Here is a 20,947-nt window from a genome sequence, read left to right on the forward strand (position 1 = left end):
TTCAGTGAAATCTTGGGGGAAGTTCTAACTCATATAAAAGGTTGAATTTAGCTCATCTGGGCTGATAGTTCTGATCAACCATGATAAAGTAACTGAGGCAGTGGGAAGACTTTAAAATTTGTTAAAAATAGCTGGGTTTTGTGTGTGCCTGTCCTTTTCCAAATGCTCCCATCCCACTGCTGCCTCCTGGGGTGTGCCATGGGATGTATGGGAAAGGCAGGAATTCTGCTCCTCTCGTCAGGCTCATGTTTAAGGGTTAAATGGACCTTTTGGCTGATTTTATTGAGGAGTTCCTGATTCTCCTCATCCTTTTCCAGTTCCTTTTGCAGCCAAAGAACCCTTTCCTTGCAGTTGGCTCAGAGCAATAGTGGGTATGGATTTGCCTCAGGGAAGGGGCTCTGCAGGCTCTGTACATGCCTGGGGAAGGGGCTCTGCAGGCTCTGTGCATTCCTGGGGAAGGGGCATTCCAGGCTGTGTGCATCCCTGGGGAAGGGGCATTCCAGGCTCTGTGCATCCCTGGGGAAGGGGCATTCCAGGCTCTGTGCATCCCTGGGGAAGGGGCATTCCAGGCTCTGTACATCCCTGGGGAAGGGGCATTCCAGGCTCTGTGCATCCCTGGGGAAGGGGCTCTGCAGGCTCTGTGCATCCCTGGGGAAGGGGCATTCCAGGCTCTGTGCATCCCTTCTCCCAGCTTCCCTGGAGCAGCAGACCGAGCCGGAGGAGCCCCTGGCAGGGAGGCTCAGGTGGGATCTCAGGAGCAGGCTCTTCCCCAGAGGGTGCTGGCCCTGAGCAGGGCATGGTCCCAGTCCCGAGGCTGCCAGAGCTCCAGGAGTGTCTGGACAGCGCTCCCAGGAATGGGATGTGGGGGTGTGCAGGTGATCCCTGTGGATCCCCTCCTGCTCAGGATATTCCATGACTCCATGAGTCCAAGGACAGCTCTCTGCTTCCATGCGTGTGCTGCGTGTTGAATTCCCAGCTCCCCTCAGCAGAGGGGCACAGGGAAGGCTGCAGGCTGTCCCTGCTGGTTGGACTCGGGGTCCTGGTGCAGGCTCTGAGCCGTGTCCAGCAGGGTGTGTTACACACAGCCCTGGCACACGTTCTCCCAGGGACAGCCCCAGCAACGGCGGGTCTGCTCCTCCTGGGCTCTGCAGATCCTCCAGCAGCGCTGCTCCAGGTGGGAGCTCCCTGAGGAGAGCTCAGGGGGGGAGCTGGGATATATTGAACAGTTGTTCATCACTTGCTAATGTGTAAATGCTTTTCCAAAGGCACTGGAGAGGTTTTTAGTGGGTTTTAGTCTGCTCAGTAACGAGCTTTCCTTACTTGCCTGAGTGGATTCCATGGAAAAGTATCTTGGGACCATCTGTCCTAAGGCATGCAAGGTGTGGCCAAGGTGGGGAAGGTGGGCTCAGTTCAGGGGGTATTGGCACAGAGATTGTGGAAAAGCTGCAAAGCACTTTGATTTCATTCATGTGCTTGGAGCTGAACCATCCCTGGTGGTGTCCCAGGCCAGGCTGGGCACTGGGGCTTGGGGCACCCTGGGACAGGGGCAGGTGTCCCTGCCATGGTGGGGCTGGCACTGGGTGGGCTTTAAGGTCCTTCCCACCCAAACCATTCCATGGTTCCATGATTTATGCAAAATGGGCTTTCACTCGTGATTGATATTTTTAGTTTGTTTGTATTACTTGGGCCGTGTCTTTCCAATGACAGCCACAGCTCTTTGTGTATATTTGGGATATTTGGGACCAGCTGCTCATGGAAGGAGCTGCCTCTTGAACTCCTTTGGGTTTTGCTTTCACTGAACTTTGTGTGGGTTCTTTGGGTGTTTGGCCAGGGCTCCCTCCTGAGGAGGACACGGCTCCATTTCTGCTGCTGTGTCTGTCCTGACAGCTCGGCAGGGCCTGGCTGCCGTGGGAATGAGCTGGAATTGGGGAATTGGGGAATTGGGATCACCAGGAGCCGTGTCAGCTGAGGAGGGGCACCAGGCGTGCCCCTGGCCAGCAGGTGTGTCCTGGTGACACAGCAGTGACACGGGGTGGTGGCAGGAGTGCTGGCTGTGGTGACACAGCAGTGACACGGGGTGGTGGCAGGAGTGCTGGCTGTGGTGACACAGCAGTGACACGGGGTGGTGGCAGGAGTGCTGGCTGTGGTGACACAGCAGTGACACGGGGTGGTGGCAGGAGTGCTGGCTGTGGTGACACAGCAGTGACACGGGGTGGTGGCAGGAGTGCTGGCTGTGGTGACACAGCAGTGACACGGGGTGGCAGGAGTGCTGGTGTGCATCCCTGGGGAGGGGCTCTGCAGGCTCTGTGCATCCCTGGGGAGGGGCTCTGCAGGCTCTGTGCATCCCTGGGGAAGGGGCTCTGCAGGCTGTGTGCATCCCTGGGGAGGGGCTCTGCAGGCTCTGTGCATCCCTGGGGAGGGGCTCTGCAGGCTCTGTGCATCCCTGGGGAAGGGGCTCTGCAGGCTCTGTACATCCCTGCTGCCTGGGGAAGGGGCATTCCAGGCTGTGTGCATCCCTGGGGAAGGGGCATTCCAGGCTCTGTGCATCCCTGGGGAAGGGGCATTCCAGGCTCTGTGCATCCCTGGGGAAGGGGCATTCCAGGCTCTGTGCATCCCTTCTCCCAGCTTCCCTGGAGCAGCAGACCGAGCCGGAGGAGCCCCTGGCAGGGAGGCTCAGGTGGGATCTCAGGAGCAGGCTCTTCCCCAGAGGGTGCTGGCCCTGAGCAGGGCATGGTCCCAGTCCCGAGGCTGCCAGAGCTCCAGGAGTGTCTGGACAGCGCTCCCAGGAATGGGATGTGGGGGTGTGCAGGTGATCCCTGTGGATCCCCTCCTGCTCAGGATATTCCATGACTCCATGAGTCCAAGGACAGCTCTCTGCTTCCATGCGTGTGCTGGGTGTTGTATTCCCAGCTCCCTTCAGCAGAGGGGCACAGGGAAGGCTGCAGGCTGTCCCTGCTGGTTGGACTCGGGGTCCTGGTGCAGGCTCTGACCCCGTGTCCAGCAGGGTGTGTTACACACAGCCCTGGCACACGTTCTCACAGGGACAGCCCCAGCAACGGCGGGTCTGCTCCTCCTGGGCTCTGCAGATCCTCCAGCAGCGCTGCTCCAGGTGGGAGCTCCCTGAGGAGAGCTCAGGGGGGGAGCTGGGATATATTGAACAGTTGTTCATGACTTGCTAATGTGTAAATGCTTTTCCAAAGGCACTGGAGAGGTTTTTAGTGGGTTTTAGTCTGCTCAGTAACGAGCTTTCCTTACTTGCCTGAGTGGATTCCATGGAAAAGTATCTTGGGACCATCTGTCCTAAGGCATGCAAGGTGTGGCCAAGGTGGGGAAGGTGGGCTCAGTTCAGGGGGTATTGGCACAGAGATTGTGGAAAAGCTGCAAAGCACTTTGATTTCATTCATGTGCTTGGAGCTGAACCATCCCTGGTGGTGTCCCAGGCCAGGCTGGGCACTGGGGCTTGGGGCACCCTGGGACAGGGGCAGGTGTCCCTGCCATGGTGGGGCTGGCACTGGGTGGGCTTTAAGGTCCTTCCCACCCAAACCATTCCATGGTTCCATGATTTATGCAAAATGGGCTTTCACTCGTGATTGATATTTTTAGTTTGTTTGTATTACTTGGGCCGTGTCTTTCCAATGACAGCCACAGCTCTTTGTGTATATTTGGGATATTTGGGACCAGCTGCTCATGGAAGGAGCTGCCTCTTGAACTCCTTTGGGTTTTGCTTTCACTGAACTTTGTGTGGGTTCTTTGGGTGTTTGGCCAGGGCTCCCTCCTGAGGAGGACACGGCTCCATTTCTGCTGCTGTGTCTGTCCTGACAGCTCGGCAGGGCCTGGCTGCCGTGGGAATGAGCTGGAATTGGGGAATTGGGATCATCAGGAGCCGTGTCAGCTGAGGAGGGGCACCAGGCGTGCCCCTGGCCAGCAGGTGTGTCCTGGTGACACAGCAGTGACACGGGGTGGTGGCAGGAGTGCTGGCTGTGGTGACACAGCAGTGACACGGGGTGGCAGGAGTGCTGGCTGTGGTGACATGCAGTGACAGGGAGTGCTGGCTGTGGTGACATGGCAGTTACACAGGGTGGCAGGCAGTGACACGGGGTGGCAGGAGAGCTGGCTGTGGTGATATGCAGTGACAGGGAGTGCTGGCTGTGGTGACAGAGCAGTGACACGGGGTGGTGGCAGGAGTGCTGGCTGTGGGGACAGAGCAGTGACAAGGGATGGTGGCAGGAGAGCTGGCTGTGGTGATATGCAGTGACAGGGAGTGCTGGCTGTGGTGACAGAGCAGTGACACGGGGTGGTGGCAGGAGTGCTGGCTGTGGGGACACAGCAGTGACACGGGGTGGCAGGAGTGCTGGCTGTGCCCGGGCTGTCCCTGCAGGCTCTCCAGAGCCGTTCCCATGAGGATGTGCCCGAGCCCGGGGCTTGCTGGGGTCAGCCAGGATCCCTCGGTGTCCTGGCTCCATGGGACGTGCAGTGCCTGTGGGAACTGATGGAGAGAGCTTCAGGTTGGGTATTGGGAACAAATTCCTGCCTGGGAAGGCAGCCGGCCCTGGCACAGGTGCCCAGAGCAGCTGGGGCTGCCCCTGCATCCCTGGCAGTGCCCAGGGCCAGGCTGGACAGGGCTGGAGCAGCCTGGCACAGTGGCAGGTGTCCCTGCCATGGCAGGGTGGCACTGGGGGGGCTCTGAGCTCCCTTCCCACCCACCCATTCCATGACTCCATGGTTGTGGAATGCAAAGCCAGCTGAGACTGAGACAAGTTCTCCCTTCCAGCCCCGCCTTGCTCCCTGTCCCAGCCCCTTCTGTGCTTTGTGAGAATTCCCTGTGTTCTTCCATGGCTCTTCCAGCCTTGAGCTCTCCAGAGCTTTGGTGTCCATTTAAGCCAGAGTTGTGCAGAATTTTGTGGAACTCTTGGCATTCATGGCCCAGCAGAGAATTGCTGAGGAGTTCTTGTTGGAGGTGCCCCTGCTCATGGCAGGGGTCGGGCTGTGCTCCAGGGAACAGGGTCAGGAGAGAGGGAACGGCCTCAGGCTGGGCCAGGGCAGCTCAGGGTGGGCACAGCAGGACTTTCCCCATGGAAAGGGGGCTCAGGCACTGGAACTGCCCAGGGAGGCTTGGATCCCAATCCTCCCCATGGAAAGGGGGTCAGGCCTTGGCAGGGGCTGCCAAGGGAGCTTTGCAGTGCCCATCCCTGGAGGTGTCCAAGGAATTCCTGGAGGTGGCACTCAGGGCTCTGGGCTGGTGACACAGCAGTGGTGACAAGGTGGCCATTGGGCACAGCTGGGACTCCATGGGCTGGGAGGGCTTCTCCAACCTCCCTGAATCTGGGACTGTCAAAGACTTTTGGGCACAGATTCCAGGGAAAAAGGCATCAAAGAAAGTTTAGAAATAAAATCCTGAACAGTTTTTGTTCAGATCAGTGCCCTTGGTTTGGGTGAATGTTGTACCTGCAGTTAAGTAAGCACTGATTGGAAGATGAGGAAATACATTTATATTCACATTACACTTAATTCCATTTGTGTGGGGACATGCTGCTGGTTGGTCTCTGCTTGGGTGTATCCCACAGCACCCCAGGAATTCCTGGATTTCAGGCACTGGTTAAAGCCCAGCTCTGGAGTTGTGGGGGAGCTCATGGGCTGAGCCAGGCTTGGCTCTTCCTCTGTGATCCCCTTCCCCTGTCCCCAGTTGTTCTGATCCCCATCCAGCCTGGCCTTGGGCACTCCCAGGGCTGAGCAGTTCACACTGCCCAGTGCTGCAGGAGCGGGGAGCTGGGATAACTGGGAGCATCCTGAGTGACCTGGTTGGTGATTCCCTGGCAGGGGCTGTGAGTCCCTGTGATCTCCCTTTGAGCTGAAGGGTTCTGTGAAAGTTCATTTAGGGAAAAAAATAAAAGCCTTTGGCCCTCAGGTACCTTTGCTTATTAGAAACTTTCAAAAATCTTTTTCAGGATTGGAAGCTTGCAAAGGAATTCACACTGAATGAAAATCATTTCCTGAAGCTGGGTCTGTTCCAGGAACTGTAACCCAAATGTTTCTCTGTCCGTGGAGGAGATTTCACGTTTGAAGAAACTTCTACTGAAGGTAGGAACATCTCCCTGTCCTTTTGTCTTGGGATGGCTGGGTGGGAAGGGAGCTCAGAGCCCCCCCAGTGCCACCCTGCCGTGGCAGGGACACCTGCCACTGTGCCAGGCTGCTCCAGCCCCAGTGTCCAGCCTGGCCCTGGGCACTGCAGGGATGCAGGGGCAGCCCCAGCTGCTCTGGCAATTCCAGCCCAGCCAGCAATTCCTCATGGCCAAGATCCCATCCATGGCTGCCCTCTGGCACTGGCAGCCATTCCCTGGCTCCTGTCCCTTGTCCCCAGTCCCTCTGCAGCTCTCCTGGAGCCCCTCTGGGCCCTGCCAGGGGCTCTGAGCTCTCCCTGGGTCCTTCTCCTGCCCAGGTGAGCACTCCCAGCTCTCCCAGGCTGGATCCCTGGGAGCTGAGGGGCTCCAGCCCCAGGGGCTGCTGCTTTGCAGGTGGGGTCTCACCTGAGCAAAGGAGTAGAATCCCCCCTCCCCTGTGGGTCAGCCCAGCACGGGGGGAATTCTGGCCAGGGCCTGTGAAGTTCCTTTTTAAAGGACCAGGTAATTCCCAGTAATAGGATGAGCTCTGTGGTGCTGGGTGCTCAGTTCTGGTGGCTGCTCCTGGGATTGATCCTGGTATTTAATACCTTGAGTCATGTGAGAGGGAATTGTGGTGTCCCAGGGATATTCCTGGGGATGGAGCCCGGGCTGAGGGGCCCAGTCCCTGTCCCTGTGCCATCCCTGAGCCTGGGCTGGCTTTTCCCCATGGAAAGGGGTCAGGCCTTGGCAGGGGCTGCCCAGGGAGCTTGGCAGTGCCCATCCCTGGAGGTGTCCAAGGAGTTCCTGGAGGTGGCACTCAGGACTCTGCGCTGGGGACAGTGGGTATTGGGCACAGCTGGGACTGGATGGGCTGGGAGGGCTTCTCCAGCCCCAGGGATCCTGGGATTCTCAGTGTGCTGGCCAGGATCCTCCCTAAAACCAGGTTCAACTGGGAAAAGATTCCTCTCAGAACCTGAGCTCGGGTCCATAATGGCTGGGAAGAGCATGGATCCTCTTTCCCTGTTCTCCTGGGCACTGCTGTGGCTGTTGCAGGTGGAGGTGCCACTCTGTGGGCTCATGGTGGGGCAGGCAAAGGGAGCAGGCCGGGATCTCTCACTGGAGTCCCCCAGGGAGCAGTGGGAGCCATCCAGCAGGGCAGCCCGAGGCACACAGGAGGAGCTGCCCTCGCCTGCAGCAGCAGTTCCATTGTGGATTGGCTGCCCTGGCATTCCCTGGAGGTGGGGAGCAGCAGGATCCCTCCCAGTGCCAGCAGTGCAGTGGCTCACTCGGCCATTTTCCTGCTGGGAATTCCATTGGGAAAAGCTCCCCTAATGCTCCAAAGGGAGGAATTTTATATAAAACAAGTTCTCCCATGGAAATAGGTGATGAGTTGAAGATGCACAGATTGGAATGGTTAGGTGGGACATTGGGAAGGATTTCCTGCTGGTAGGGTGGTCAGGGGTGGGATGGACTTCGAAGGGAGGCTGTGGTTGGATACTGGAATGCCCAAGGCCAGGCTGGATGGGGCTTGGAGCTCCCTGGTCCTGGTGAGAGCTTTGGTAGGCTCAGCCTAGTTATTTTTGTGTCCCCAGCAGTTGTTGATTCCCTGCTGTTCCTCCTGGGATCACTCCCCTATCCACTGGCCCTGGTTTGGGATCTGCCTGTGCCTTTTCCTCTTTCTGATTTGTGCTGATTCATTTATTCCCTTTCCTCCCTCTGCTGAGTCACCGAGGGGGGGGAGTTTTGCTCTACAGCTGTCTGGGGATTCCATGCCCAGCCCTCCCCTGGGAATTCAGCTGAGCCATTGATCAGCCTGGCCTCGTCCATCTGTGTTTTCCAGGTGGATTTTCAGTGGTAGAACAGTTTGCTGAAAAAGCTGATTTGGGGGTTCACGTTCAGCAGGTTCAGTAAAGTGAGATTTTATTCCCTGGAGCTGGGATAACTGTTACTGGATAACTGGAATTAAAGGTGGAGAGTTCTTGGATGGATGTGTGGTCCTGGTGTTCTCCAAACTTCTTCCCATACTGGAATTGGAGGGAATTCCCCATGTTTTGGGGTATTTTTTGTTGCTTTGTGTAGCAAAGCTTAAAATTATTTATTCTTATGGAGGAAGTAGAGGAAATTTTGTATTGAAACTTGGAAAAAAAAAAAAAAAGATAAGCTTGAAATTCCTATCAGGAATCTGTGTCTGTCCTGGCTAAAATCCACCCTGGATGGAGCTGGGACCTGTTCAGCTGGGCCAGAGGTGCTGGAGTTGGGGTTGGCTTTGGGATTTTGTACTGGATGTTACTGGGATGGTGGGAGGATCCCAAAACTCTTCTTGGGACCGTCCTTCCCTCAACACTTCTATGTGCTCCCACCTAGTGAAAACAGTCAGTGTTTTATGTTAGCAGGAATGGTCTTAAATGGGCCTAAAAAATCAGTAAGTCTTGGGAATTTTGTCCTGATTTCCAGGCGGAGTTGCCTGGGGGGTTCCTGCCCCTCCCTGTTTGCTTTTCCTGGCACTGGAGTGCACAGAGCATTTTGGAAAGGCTGGAAAATGCTGTGGCTGTTTGGTGTGTGCCTGTGTGTGCTGAGGCTCAGGGAGCCCTGAACTGGCTGAGAGTAACCCTGGGAGAATCACAGCAAACAGGGACTGGGTACTCCTGGAGCTGTGGGATCAGGGGGCTGGGGAGGGCTCTGGGGCCCTGTGGGTCACCTGGGAGTGACCCTGGCACTGGCACCGTGCCCCCGGGTCCCTTCCCTGCTGTTCCCACTGCAGTCCCCAAAGGGAGCCGTGGTTCCCTGGAGCTGCTGGCAGCAGGAGGCTGGGTGATCAGCCATGCAAAATAAATAATTCAAGGACCAGTTCCCCATTGGAATTCCCAGCCAGGAGCTCCTCGGGCTCAGAACATTCTGTGTAAAACATTGATTTTGTCCTTCATGCAAATGAGCAGCTCTGGGGCAGGTGCTGTCCAGGATATGGCTCTGGGGAGGGTGGAAAATGAAATAAAATTAATACAATAAAGTAAAATAACACAAAACAACATAAAACCAAAATAAAATAAAATATGTGTCCTCCCCCTAGCTCCTGAGCAGATGGAGTAGGAGAAAAAGAACTGAGCAGAGCAGAGGTGGCAAAAGGGGTCGTGGCAAAAGGGGTCCTTTGTTTGGGGTTTTTAACAGCAAGTGCATCACTTGTTGGAACTTTTTATAAACTCAGCTGGGATTTTGTTGGCAGGGAATTGAATATTCCCAGCCCTGAGGAGGCAGGGTTTGTTAGTCTTGGAATTCTGTGTTGGAATGGGGAGATTAAATATCTCCTGCACTGTCCCAGAATTCAAACACCCCAACACTGGTTTTTATCCCTAATGGGAATTCATTAATGGGTTGGAAGCTGGTGCTGCTGTGCTGGGACGGGGGGCTCCAATCCAGCTGGGGCCCACAGACACCTACAGAAATCATCCTTGGGCTGAGGGAGGGCAGGGGTGGAGGGGATGCTGGGAGGGAATTCCTGCCTGGGAGGGTGCCCGAGCAGCTGGGGCTGCCCCTGCATCCCTGCAGTGCCCAGGGCCAGGCTGGACACTGGGGCTGGAGCAGCCTGGCACAGTGGCAGGTGTCCCTGCCATGGCAGGGTGGCACTGGGGGGGCTCTGAGCTCCCTTCCCACCCAAATCATCCCAGGATTCCCTGAGCCATTGGTGCCCATGCAGAGGATCTTTAATTGGTGTTGTTAATGAGCTGTCCAGAGCGTGGTGCCCGCAGGGGATGCCATGGGGCTCTCCTTGGCTGCAGCCTCACTGCTCCTTCCCAGCCCTGCAGCTCCTGCAGAGCCTCAGGGCTTGGTGTGGCACTGGAAATCCCTGGGATGTGCTCCCCCAATGCATCTCAGCTCCAGCCCCGCAGCAGGTGCTGACACAGAGCTGCTCCCCTGGAGCCCTCGTGGGTGTTCCCTTGGATATTCCAGAAATAAAATCAGCAGCCAGGAAGGGCTCTGAGTGTCCACCCGAAAAAGGGAAAATGTCTCTGCTTTACTGGTGGAGAAGTGACCTAAATTTAAGCACTGAGATGGGGGAAATGGCAGATGCCACGGAATCAGAGAGTTCTGGAATGGATTGGATCAAAGGGACCTCAAATTCCCCCCAGTGCCACCCTGCCATGGCAGGGACACCTCCACTGTGCCAGGCTGCTCCAGCCCCAGTGTCCAGCCTGGCCCTGGGCACTGCCAGGGATGCAGGGGCAGCCCCAGCTGCTCTGGCAATTCCAGCCCAGCCCCTCTCCACTCTGGCAGGGAAGGTCAGGCAGCTTTTCCTGGAGATGTATAAAAAGTTCAGTAAAGCTGTGGAATTGCCAGGATTACAATGGGTGTCAGTTTGGAAGGTGAGAATTCCATCTGGATTCCACACCAATGGAAGGAATATTTCTGCATTTGGGTTGACTGAGCCCCCAAACCTCCTTCACTGAAGGCCTTTGGTGCCAGATTTTCCCTCGGTGAATTTATAACCAAGCAGAGATGGTTAAAAATACCCAAAGAACAGTTTGTGAGGAACACACCGAGCCCAGCAGTGCTGTCACTGCAGTGTCATGTAGGTTGAACATTCAGATGGCTGCTCCCAGCTCTGAAATTCAGTGCTGAAATCCCAGAATCCCAAAATCCCTGGGCTTGGAAAAGCCCTCCCAGCCCATCCAGTCCCAGCTGTGCCTGACCCCCACGTGTCCCCAGCCCATTCCCTCCCAGCTCCATTCCCTGCTCCCTCCAGCCCCTCCAGGGCTCTCCTGGCAGGAGCTGTCCCCAGGATTCTGGGGAAACTCCTGATGTGTACAAGAAACTCAGTGTTTCCCCAATTCCATGTCCTGGTTCTGTGAATGCTTCACTCGAAGCTTCACTGTGGAAGTTACACCATGAAGGACTGGGAGATTTAAAATCTGATGGGAAAATTGGGGTCTTCAGCCTTTTGCAAGGCCCTGCTCTGGTGGCTGGGAGGCAGAGCCCCCTCAGTGTCATTCCTGGGGGAAAATGGGGTTTTAGGAGGGCAGTGTCCAGGCTGTCCTGTAGCTGAGGTTATGCAGAATGTGACCAGCAGAGGATCAGGCACAGGGACATTTTTGGATGCTGGGAAAGCCAAAGGCATGGATGGGAGAGTTCTGTGTGCGGAAATGGGGATGTGGGTTAGGTTAAAAACAGCCTTGTGATCCTGGTGTGGAATCACATGGTGCTGCTGGATCATCTGGGAGTGTGGCACAGGGACACGGCCCAGCCCAGGCTGAGTGTGCAGAGTGTGGGAGCCAGGGCTGGCACTGCCCAGGTGTGTCCCCTGTGTCCCTGGGGAGTGGCAGCCACTGCCTGCTGGTTGTGTCCGTGGCTGCAGAGGGACTGGGGACAAGGGACAGGACACAGGGAATGGCTGCCACTGCCAGAGGGCAGCCATGGATGGGATCTTGGCAATGAGGAATTGCTGGCTGGGCTGGAATTGCCAGAGCAGCTGGGGCTGCCCCTGCATCCCTGGCAGTGCCCAGGGCCAGGCTGGACACTGGGGCTGGAGCAGCCTGGCACAGTGGAGGTGTCCCTGCCATGGCAGGGTGGCACTGCAGGGAATTTGAGGTCCCTTCCCACCCAACCCATTCCAGAATTCTGTGAATTCTGTACCTTCACTGTGGCCAGTGAAGGTTGTTGGGGAGCTGAGGTGAGATGGTGAAGGGCAGCATTGGAAGAGGAAGTGTTTAGCAAGAGGAAGAGCCCTGGAAGAGTCTCCTAGGAGTGGTCAGAACAGTGCTTTGGTTTGGTGTACCTCACAGCTCTTCCAGAATTTCAGGTATTAGGAAAGCAAAGTGGAAAAACATGATTAATAGAACTCCCACAGAGAAAAATGGGGATAACAAAAGGGCAAACTAGGGTTGGAGTAGGAATGGATGGAAATGGGGGATTCAAAGTGCAGTGCCCCAAGAACGACCCTGAGGAGCTGGAGCCTGTCCAAGGAATGGAGCTGGGAGGGAATGGAGCCCCAGCAGGGCTGAGGGAGCTGGGCAGGGGCTGAGCCTGGAGCAAAGGAGGCTCAGGGGCCCTGGTGGCTCTGCACAAGTCCCTGGCAGGAGGGGACAGCCGGGGGGGTCGGGCTGTGCTCCAGGGAACAGGGACAGGAGAGAGGGAACGGCCTCAGGCTGGGCCAGGGCAGCTCAGGGGGGATTTTGGGGAAATTCCTTCCCCGGGAGGGTTGGAAAGCACTGCATGAAGTCCCCATCCCTGGAAGTGTTCAAAAATGTGTGGAGGTGGCACTTGAGGACACGGAGTGGTCGTGGTTGGGTTGGGGTGGGACTCAGAGCATGCACAGTGGGTGTGGAGCAGTAACCAGTGCCTTCCTGCCCCCAGCCAGTCGTGTCCCATCACCATGTTCTGGAAGTTTGATTTGAACACAACGTCACACGTGGACAAGCTGCTGGACAAGGAGGATGTGACCCTGGAGGAGCTGATGGACGAGGATGACGTCCTGCAGGAATGCAAGGCCCAGAACCGGCGGCTGCTGGACTTCCTGTGCCAGCAGCACTGCATGGAGCAGCTGGTCACCCTCATCACCCACGAGCCCCCCGTGGACATGGACGAGAAGGTCCGATTCAAGTAGGTATTGGAGCCCTGGGCCATGCCAGCCAGGGATCCCGGGGCTCAAACAGAGATTCCACCTGGGCTCCGTCCCTCTGCCAGGGCCCCTCTGGGGGAGGGAGGCTTTGAGCGCTGGGGGTGTTCCAGCTTTTGGGGTTTGGAGGGAACTGATTTGGTTTTGATCAAAAAAAATCCTATTTCATGTAATGTCTCCAAAAAAACATAACTCAAGTAATGTCTCAAATAATCAAATCTCAAATAATGTAAAAAAAAAAAATCCTATCTCAAATTAAGTCTGCAAAAAATCTTATCCTGCTGTTCCCTCAAAATCCAAAGCCCCCAAATAGGTTTTTATAGGAAGGGGAAGCACAAGAGGTAGAATTCTCTGACCTCAGTGGGTTTCCAATCCCACAGAACAAAGTGAGCTGGAAATGAATAAAATCTGGGATGTTTGCAGTGTGCTGCACATCCAGATCCTGCTGATTTCAGGGAGCACAGCTCCGGGCAGGCCTTGCCTCTGCTCAGACCACACTGAGCTCCTAGCAGGAGTTTGCTTCTCACCAAAGTTGTGTTTATGCATTTTTAACCCACTGTGTCCTCAAAAATATTGACATTTGGGTTTGGGGAGTTTGTTTGCTTTTGTGAAGTTTACATAAAAATAAAAGGCTGCTCTGACTATAAATAAATGAAACTGGGCAGGTTTTTCCTGGTGGGAATGGATCAGGGCTGGGGTTGGTGGAAAGCCACAGAAGTGCCATGTTCAGGTGTGGTTTTGGGTAAGAGTTGATAATGGTGTGAGGTGGCTGCTCCCAGGTGAGTGAATGCCCAGGAGTATGTGGGGTAATAACTTGGAATGTCCTGTGGCTGCTGTGCAAGGATCCTGCTCTGAAGGGTAAATTTGGAACACACCTGCAGAGCTGCCCCAGCCCTGGGGCCAGCAGCAGAAGGACCTGGAGCAAGTCCAGAGCTGCTCCCAGGGATGGAGCCCCTCTGCTCTGGAGAGGCTGGGAGAGCTGGGAATGCTCCCCTGGAGAAGGGAAGGGTCCAGGGAGAGCTTCCAGCACATTCCAGGGCCTGCAGGGGCTCCAGGGGAGCTGCAGAGGCAGGATTCCCTGATTGTTACCAAACAGGTGAAGAATGAGGGAGGGGGGACAAGGACAGAGGTTTCAAGTTGGAAATCCCTGCTGGGACAGCGAGGGCTGATGTTCATGGAGCATTTCCTTGGCAGCACTTGGGACTCCCAGGCAGGGCAGGCCCAGAAGTGTCTCCAAAGCCTGGAGAGAGGAAGGAGGGTTTGAGCTCATTAGAAACCAGGGAAACTTTTGGGATAAATAAAAGCTGAGCAGGAAGAATGGACTCTGTGTAAATCCAGATGGAATCCCACTTTTGGCTCTTCAGGAAAGGTTATAAAAGTGAAGTGGAACAGGGAGAAACTCGATAGCTTGGAAGGATCTGGGGCTCGGGATATGTGGGGAGAGGATCATCCAAGGGCTTTATCCCTGGGACGGTGGGAGATGGAGGTTCATAAAGTTCAGAGGGGAAATTGCAAAGAGTGAAAGACCCTGGTAAATCCCCATCCAAGCAGAACTTGTGGAATTAAACACCTGAAAGGAGGCTGGAGCAGGAAAGGAGTGTGAATCTTGGATCAGCCAGTGAGCTGCTGAGCCCAGGGGTGAGGGAAGCTCAGCTCCCAGGGGTCGGAGGGGGAGTTCGGGTGAGGTGAGGTCCCTGCAGCCTGGAAACCTCCAGGGCTGGGATGTGGTGCCAGAACAGGAATGGTGAGGGCTGGATCAGACCTGGGGCTGTGAGAGCTGCAGGAGCAGAACCTGCTGGGACAGGAGGAGCTCCCATTTCTCCCTGTCCATGGGATGTGTATCCCAGGGGAGCTCCACACACAGTTCTTTAGGAATTGTGGACATCTTGTGCATGGAATGAGTCAGGAAAAAGAGAAAAGAGTCCTGGTGTCCCCTCAGGGACGGAAGGGCTGGAAGGTCCCTCTGTGGTGGTGACAGTGACATCCTCAGCTCCTTGGGCAGCTCAAGCCTGGAACAGCAGCAGCAGGGCCTGAGGGGCTTTTGGAAGCTCCAGGGCTGGAACTGCAGGAACAGGAGGAGGCTGCTGGGGAAGGGAATGGTGCAAGGAAAGGGTCAAAGCTGCCAGCTGGCCTGGAAGTGTTCTAGTGGCTTGTAGGGAATGCAGAGATTGGGAAAGATCCTGGGGCAGAAACCTGGTGTGATCACAAATCACCAATAACCCATTGTGGGAAAAGTGTCCTCACCAGAGGGAACCTAGTGGCATGGGTTGGGTGGGAAGGGACCCCAGAGCCCCCAGTGCCACCCTGCCATGGCAGGGACACCTGCCACTGTGCCAGGCTGCTCCAGCCCCAGTGTCCAGCCTGGCCCTGGGCACTGCAGGGATCAGGGGCAGCCCCAGCTGTGCCGGGGCCTGCCCACCCTGCCAGGCAGGAATTCCCTCCCTTGCCGAGGCCTCTGCAGGGGCAGATCCCCAGTTCCCCCTGTGTGTCACTGCAGGTATCCCAACACGGCCTGCGAGCTGCTGACCTCGGACGTGCCGCAGATCAACGACAAGCTGGGCGGGGACGAGACCCTGCTCAACATCCTCTACGACTTCCTGGACCACGAGCCCCCCCTGAACCCCCTCCTCGCCAGCTTCTTCAGCAAGACCATCGGGAACCTCATTGCACGGAAAACAGAACAGGTGGGATGGGGGCTGTGCCAGTCCAGGGCATTCCCCAGCTCTGCCCGTGTTGTGTCCTTGCTGTGAGCTCGTGGCATTCCTGGAGCTGGGTTTGAGCTTGGAGGTGAAATGGAGTCTCTGGAAAGTTCTCAGAATTCCTCAGTGCAGGGACATGCTGGCGTGGACAGGCTTGTCCCAGAGTTCTGGGTTGGGGTCTGCCACGGCCAGGATTTCCCCATGGCACAGCTAAAGCTTCACTTTTCATACCACTTTTCATACTTTTCAGTCATTTTGAGGACCATCAGAGTCATCCCAATCCATAAACAAGGCCTCAGGCTCATCCCTATGGGAGCAGTGCTGAGGCATGGGCTGAGCAGGGAGTCAGGATTGCTCACATCCCAATAAATACTGGGGTTGTAAATGCTGCCTGGTCAGGAGCTTGAGAGGAAAGGGAAATTCTCCAGCTTCACTTATTTCCATGGCACTGGGTTTCTCTGTGGCACAGAGGGGAGAAAAGTTGGCTGAAAAGATCTGATTTGGTGTTGCCTTGGAATAAGAATTATCTCCTTGTTCCCTGAAGAGTTCCCAGCCCAAGGTCGGTGGTTGAGACAGAAAGGAGAAACTCCAGGGGTTTTGGGGGAGCTGTGGGGGAGTTGTGAGGAAATTGTGAGAGAGCTGTGGGGAATTTGTGAGGGAGTTGTGAGGGAACTGTGAGGGAGTTGTGAGGGATTTGTGGGGGAGTTGTGGTGGATTTGTGGGGCAGCTGCGAGGGAGCTGTGACAGAGTTGTGTGTCCCGCTGGCAGCTGATGCGGGCTCCTGTTTCCACAGGTGATCTCATTTTTGAGGAAAAAGGACAAGTTCCTGAGCCTGGTGCTAAAGCACATTGACACCTCTGCCATGATGGACCTGCTGCTGCGCCTCATCAGCTGCGTGGAGCCCACGGCGCTGCGCCAGGACGTGCTCAACGTGAGGGCCTCCCCTCCCAGCCCCTGTCCTGCCTGGCTCGGGGCAGATGGCTCTGTGGTCTTTCATCCCAGGAGCAGATCCACCCCTCTGGCAGCTCCTGTTCCCATGGCTGGGGGCACCCTGTGGGGTCCCTCAGCCCCGTTGTGGCTCCAGGGCAGCAGCAATGGGGTTCCCACTCATTTTTCCATGGAGCAACCTCTCTTTAGTCCAGCTGGAGAGCTTGGAGAAAGGGAAACTGTGTTCTTCCCAGTGTTTGGAAATCCAGACATTGATTGGGACAGTAATTAGTGTAATTCCTTACCATGTTCAAGGAATCATAGAATCAAGGAATCCTGCAATGGTTTGGGTTAGAGAGGACCTCAGAGCCCCTGCAGTGCCACCCTGCCATGGCAGGGACACCTGCCACTGTGCCAGGCTGCTCCAGCCCCAGTGTCCAGCCTGGCCCTGGGCACTGCCAGGGATGCAGGGGCAGCCCCAGCTGCTCTGGCAATTCCAGCCCAGCCAGCAATTCCTCATGGCCAACATCCCACCCATGGCTGCCCTCTGGCACTGGCAGCCATTCCCTGGCTCCTGTCCCTTGTCCCCAGTCCCTCTGCAGCTCTCCTGGAGCCCCTCTGGGCCCTGCCAGGGGCTCTGAGCTCTCCCTGGATCCTTCTCCTGTCCAGGTGAGCCCCCCCAGCTCTCCCAGCCTGGCTCTAGAGCAGAGGGGCTCCAGACCCATCCCTGGAAATGTTTTTCCTTGTAATGGAAGTTTGCTCATTTCCCAGGCAGCTGAGTTTGGGCATTGTTGGGATGAGTCTGGGGGATCTCACACATCCAGCAGTTTTCCTGGAACAGGAGTGGGATGTGAATGGAGATGAAGGGCTGACCCTGCAGGTGGGACTGGGAGGGAGGAGTGGAAGGGAGCCTTTGGAGGGGACATTCCTGGTTTGCCTGGGCCAGAAAGGGGGAAAGGGAATGGTTTGCATGGAGAGCAGGAAGTTGTGGAGCAAGGTGAAGGTGCAATGACAGCTGTTCCAACATCTGGCAGGAGCTGCTGGGTGTGAGCAGCAGGAAGAGCAGGAGCTGCTGGGAGAACGTGGTGGAACTTCTTCCTCCGCTGCCCAGATGAGGCTGTTTGTCCCTGGAGCATTCCATGTTTTCCAGAGGGGCCTGCGTGTTAGTTCCATGGCAGGATGCAAATCCAAACCCATCCCCATCCATGCTGATGCAAATCTGAATCCATCCCTGTTCCTGCCCAGGGATGGGATTGGAGAGGGAAGGAAGGGCTTCCCCTTCCTGCAGAGCTTCCCAGAGCCCCTCTTGTTCTGAGTTCTCGGACATCCATCGAGGATTTTCTCTGCTGCTCTTTTCCCTGCAGTGGCTGAATGAAGCCAGGATTATCCAGAGACTCGTGGAGCTGATCCATTCGAGCCAGGATGAGGATGTGAGTGGCACCAGGGCTGGGGATTTGGGGGCTGGGTCCTGCAGGGTCCAGGACTTTTCTGTTTGCCTTGTCCTGGTGACCTGTGGAGGAGCCACCGGGGATGGCCTTGGGATGTCCCATCCTCTGCTCAGCACCAGATGAGGGGTTTGGAGTGATTTCATCTGCTTTTGACTTATTTTACCCCCAATTTCTTGGTTCTGCTGCCTCAGTTCATCTCAATCTTACAGACAGTGGGGATTTCCCTTGGGATTAGGGAACGTGCTGTTCCTGGAAGGTCCTTTAAATCAGCCACTTGATGCATTTTCAAATCTTTCTAGCCCCGAGTAGGAATTCAGTTGTAAAGTCCAGAAAATGCAGTTCTCTGAGCCCAGTTCCCTCAGCTCATCCCAGGCAAACTTCCCTCTGCCAGGGGAAAACTGGGAACATCCCCATGGATTTGTGTTGGGGCAGATACTGAGGTACAGCAGCTCCAGAGAGGCTTTGCCTGATGGCCAGAACTGGAGGATGAATTCCTCAACCACCCCTGGAAAGCCTTTTAAATCCCAGAAATTAAATGGTGAAGGGTTTTCTCAAGCAGGAAAGCTGAGCAGTGGGAGGAAGGATGGGATGTTTGTGTTGTGAATGTGCAGATTAGCAGGATTGAGAAGAGAAAAAGGAATCCTCACCCCTGAGCTCCTGGACTGCTCTTGGTGGTCACACTTGGACCAATCCTTTCTGAGTGCAAAGCCTGTTGATGCTGCTGCTCCAGGAGTGTCCAGCCCTGAGCAGCTCCAGGGGAAGCAGGAATGGGATTGATCCCAGCCAGAGCATTCCAGCCTAGCTGGGTTTAGCCCTGGCACTGACACTGCTCCTGTCCCATTTCCAGAGGCAATCCAATGCTTCCCAGACCCTGTGTGACATCATCAGGCTGAGCAGAGACCAGAGCACTCAGCTTCAGGATGTCCCGGAGCCAGATCCACTTCTCACAGCACTGGAATCGTGAGTACTGGGGGCACTGGGCCTGCTGGGGGCACTGGGTGCACTGGCAGTGGCTCCCAGATGGCTTTGCAGGGAGCAGACAGAGCAGGGATGTTCTTTGGAGCTGGAGCGGGTCCCAATGGCCTCTTCAGCCACCTGGGGCTTGGGGCTCTGTCCAGGGGCAGGAGAGGGGGTCAGGGAGCCCAAAGGTCCCAGCCTGATCCAGGATGAGGCAAAAACCCAAGGAATTCCAGCCTGGAGAAGGGAGGGATGTGTAGGGACCTCACAGCACCTTCAGGGTCTGAAGGGATCTCAGAGGAAGCCAGAGGGGGATTGTTCATCCAGAGTGGAGTGCCTGGACAGGAGGAGTGACACAAAGCTGCCAGAGGGCAGGGATGGATGGGATATTGAGAATTAGGAATTCCTGGCTGGGAGGGTGAGCAGGGGCTGGAATTGCCAGAGCAGCTGGGGCTGCCCCTGCATCCCTGGCAGTGGCCAAGGCCAGGCTGGACACTGGGGCTGGAGCAGCCTGGCACAGTGGCAGGTGTCCCTGCCATGGCAGGGTGGCACTGGGGGGGCTCTGAGCTCCCTTCCCACCCAGCCCATTCCAGGGTTCCCTGATTTCCCAGATAACATTCAGTGTGTACCAGAAGTGTTGATTTTCCCAGTTTTGCTCGATTCCTGCTGTTGTTCCTTTGCTCTTTGCAATGAACATTCAATTATTTATGTCCTGTGTTTTCTGCTTCTTATCGTTGGTTCAAACTTGAAAACCCCAGGAGATTCTCCAGGGAACTGAACTAAAAAACGCTCTTTTAGGTCTGGAGGCAACATTTTGTCAGGAAAGGGCTGGAAGGAGCCATGGAAGGGACTGGGGCTCCCAATTCCCCTGGGATATTTCTGTCCACCCAGAGCTCTGAATTTAGGTGGCATTGGGGATCTTTTCTCCTCATCCAGGGCTGTCAGTTTCTCCATGAGTGGGATAATTCCTGGGACAGGACATGGTGTGTGCGGGTGGGAATGGCACTGGGAAGCCACTGGGACCATCCTGGGCTTGCCATGGAGCTCTGTCCTTACCAGGACTGCTCTTCTATAAATTTTTCATTTCCCTCACTGCTCTTGCAGGAATGAGGTAGATCCAGTCTTTGTGCCATGGCCTGGAAGGATCCTGTGCTGGGAGAGTGTTGAATTCTCATGGAACCCTGGAAGGGGTTGGGTGGGAAGGGAGCTCAGAGCCCCCCCAGTGCCCCCCTGCCATGGCGGGGACACCTGCCACTGTGCCAGGCTGCTCCAGCCCCAGTGTCCAGCCTGGCCCTGGGCACTGCAGGGATGCAGGGGCAGCCCCAGCTGCTCTGGCAATTCCAGCCCAGCCAGCAATTCCTCATGGCCAAGATCCCATCCATGGCTGCCCTCTGGCACTGGCAGCCATTCCCTGGCTCCTGTCCCTTGTCCCCAGTCCCTCTGCAGCTCTCCTGGAGCCCCTCTGGGCCCTGCCAGGGGCTCTGAGCTCTCCCTGGATCCTTCTCCTTTCCAGGTGAGCCCCCCCAGCTCTCCAGCCTGGATCCCTGGGAGCTGAGGGGCTGCAGCCCTGGAGCAGCTCCGGGCTCTCTCTGGGCTCTGCAGCAGCTCCAGGTGCTGCTGCTGTTGGCTGTGGAGCTGGAGGCACGGGAGGTCACATCCCTGACTGGAGCCTGTGGCCTCTCCGCTGTGTCAGTTCTGAGCCCTCAGAATTTTGGAGCAGCTCCAGGTGTTGCTGCTGTTGGCTCTGGAGCTGGAGGCACGGGAGGTCACATCCCTGACTGGAGCCTGTGGCCTCTCCGCTGTGTCAGTTCTGAGCCCTCAGAATTTTGGAGGTGGGATTGCAGCTCGCTCATTCTCCCTGGGAATCCCAGGACCTTTATGAGGGCTGTGGTTCCCTGCAGTGGGAGGGGTGATGGCCATGGAAGACAAAGCACTTACAGATGTTTTTGGTAATTTTAGGCTTTCTTTGTAGTTTTGGAGAGGGCTGTGGGACCCTGCACTTCCAGGAACCATCTCCAGAATTCCTGCTCAAAATAAAGGAGCATTTTGGGCAGAGGGGTTCTGTGGCTCCTCTTCCCTTTCTGCTGAAGTTACAAAGCTCATTACCCTTCCTGGCCAATTTTCCCAGCCTTACAGTGACCTTTTGGGTCTTGGATAACTTTTATCATCCCCGAGTCAGGAGTGAATGATCAGCATGAAGGAGGTGGGATC

General features: G+C 56.0%; 1 protein-coding gene across 3 annotated transcripts in view; it reads left to right on the forward strand.

Moving 5' to 3' along the window:
* The window catches only part of PPP6R2 (protein phosphatase 6 regulatory subunit 2), a 62,986-nt gene that overhangs the window by 16,704 nt on the left and 25,335 nt on the right, over positions 1–20,947 (forward strand). For 2 of the 3 annotated variants that reach the window (XM_039704553.1, XM_039704555.1), the window contains 6 exons: positions 5,946–6,078; positions 12,444–12,689; positions 15,203–15,389; positions 16,198–16,335; positions 17,696–17,761; positions 18,627–18,739. In XM_039704553.1, the coding sequence (XP_039560487.1) occupies positions 12,463–12,689; positions 15,203–15,389; positions 16,198–16,335; positions 17,696–17,761; positions 18,627–18,739 (731 nt within the window). In that variant the 5' untranslated portion in view covers positions 5,946–6,078; positions 12,444–12,462. Of the gene's footprint in view, positions 1–5,945; positions 6,079–12,443; positions 12,690–15,202; positions 15,390–16,197; positions 16,336–17,695; positions 17,762–18,626; positions 18,740–20,947 lie in introns of those variants that run through there. The other variant, XM_039704554.1, reaches the window with a different exon arrangement.

This window comes from Passer montanus, unplaced genomic scaffold (genome assembly GCF_014805655.1).
Source record: "Passer montanus isolate IOZ18808 unplaced genomic scaffold, ASM1480565v1 scaffold177, whole genome shotgun sequence".
Lineage (NCBI taxonomy): Eukaryota > Metazoa > Chordata > Aves > Passeriformes > Passeridae > Passer > Passer montanus.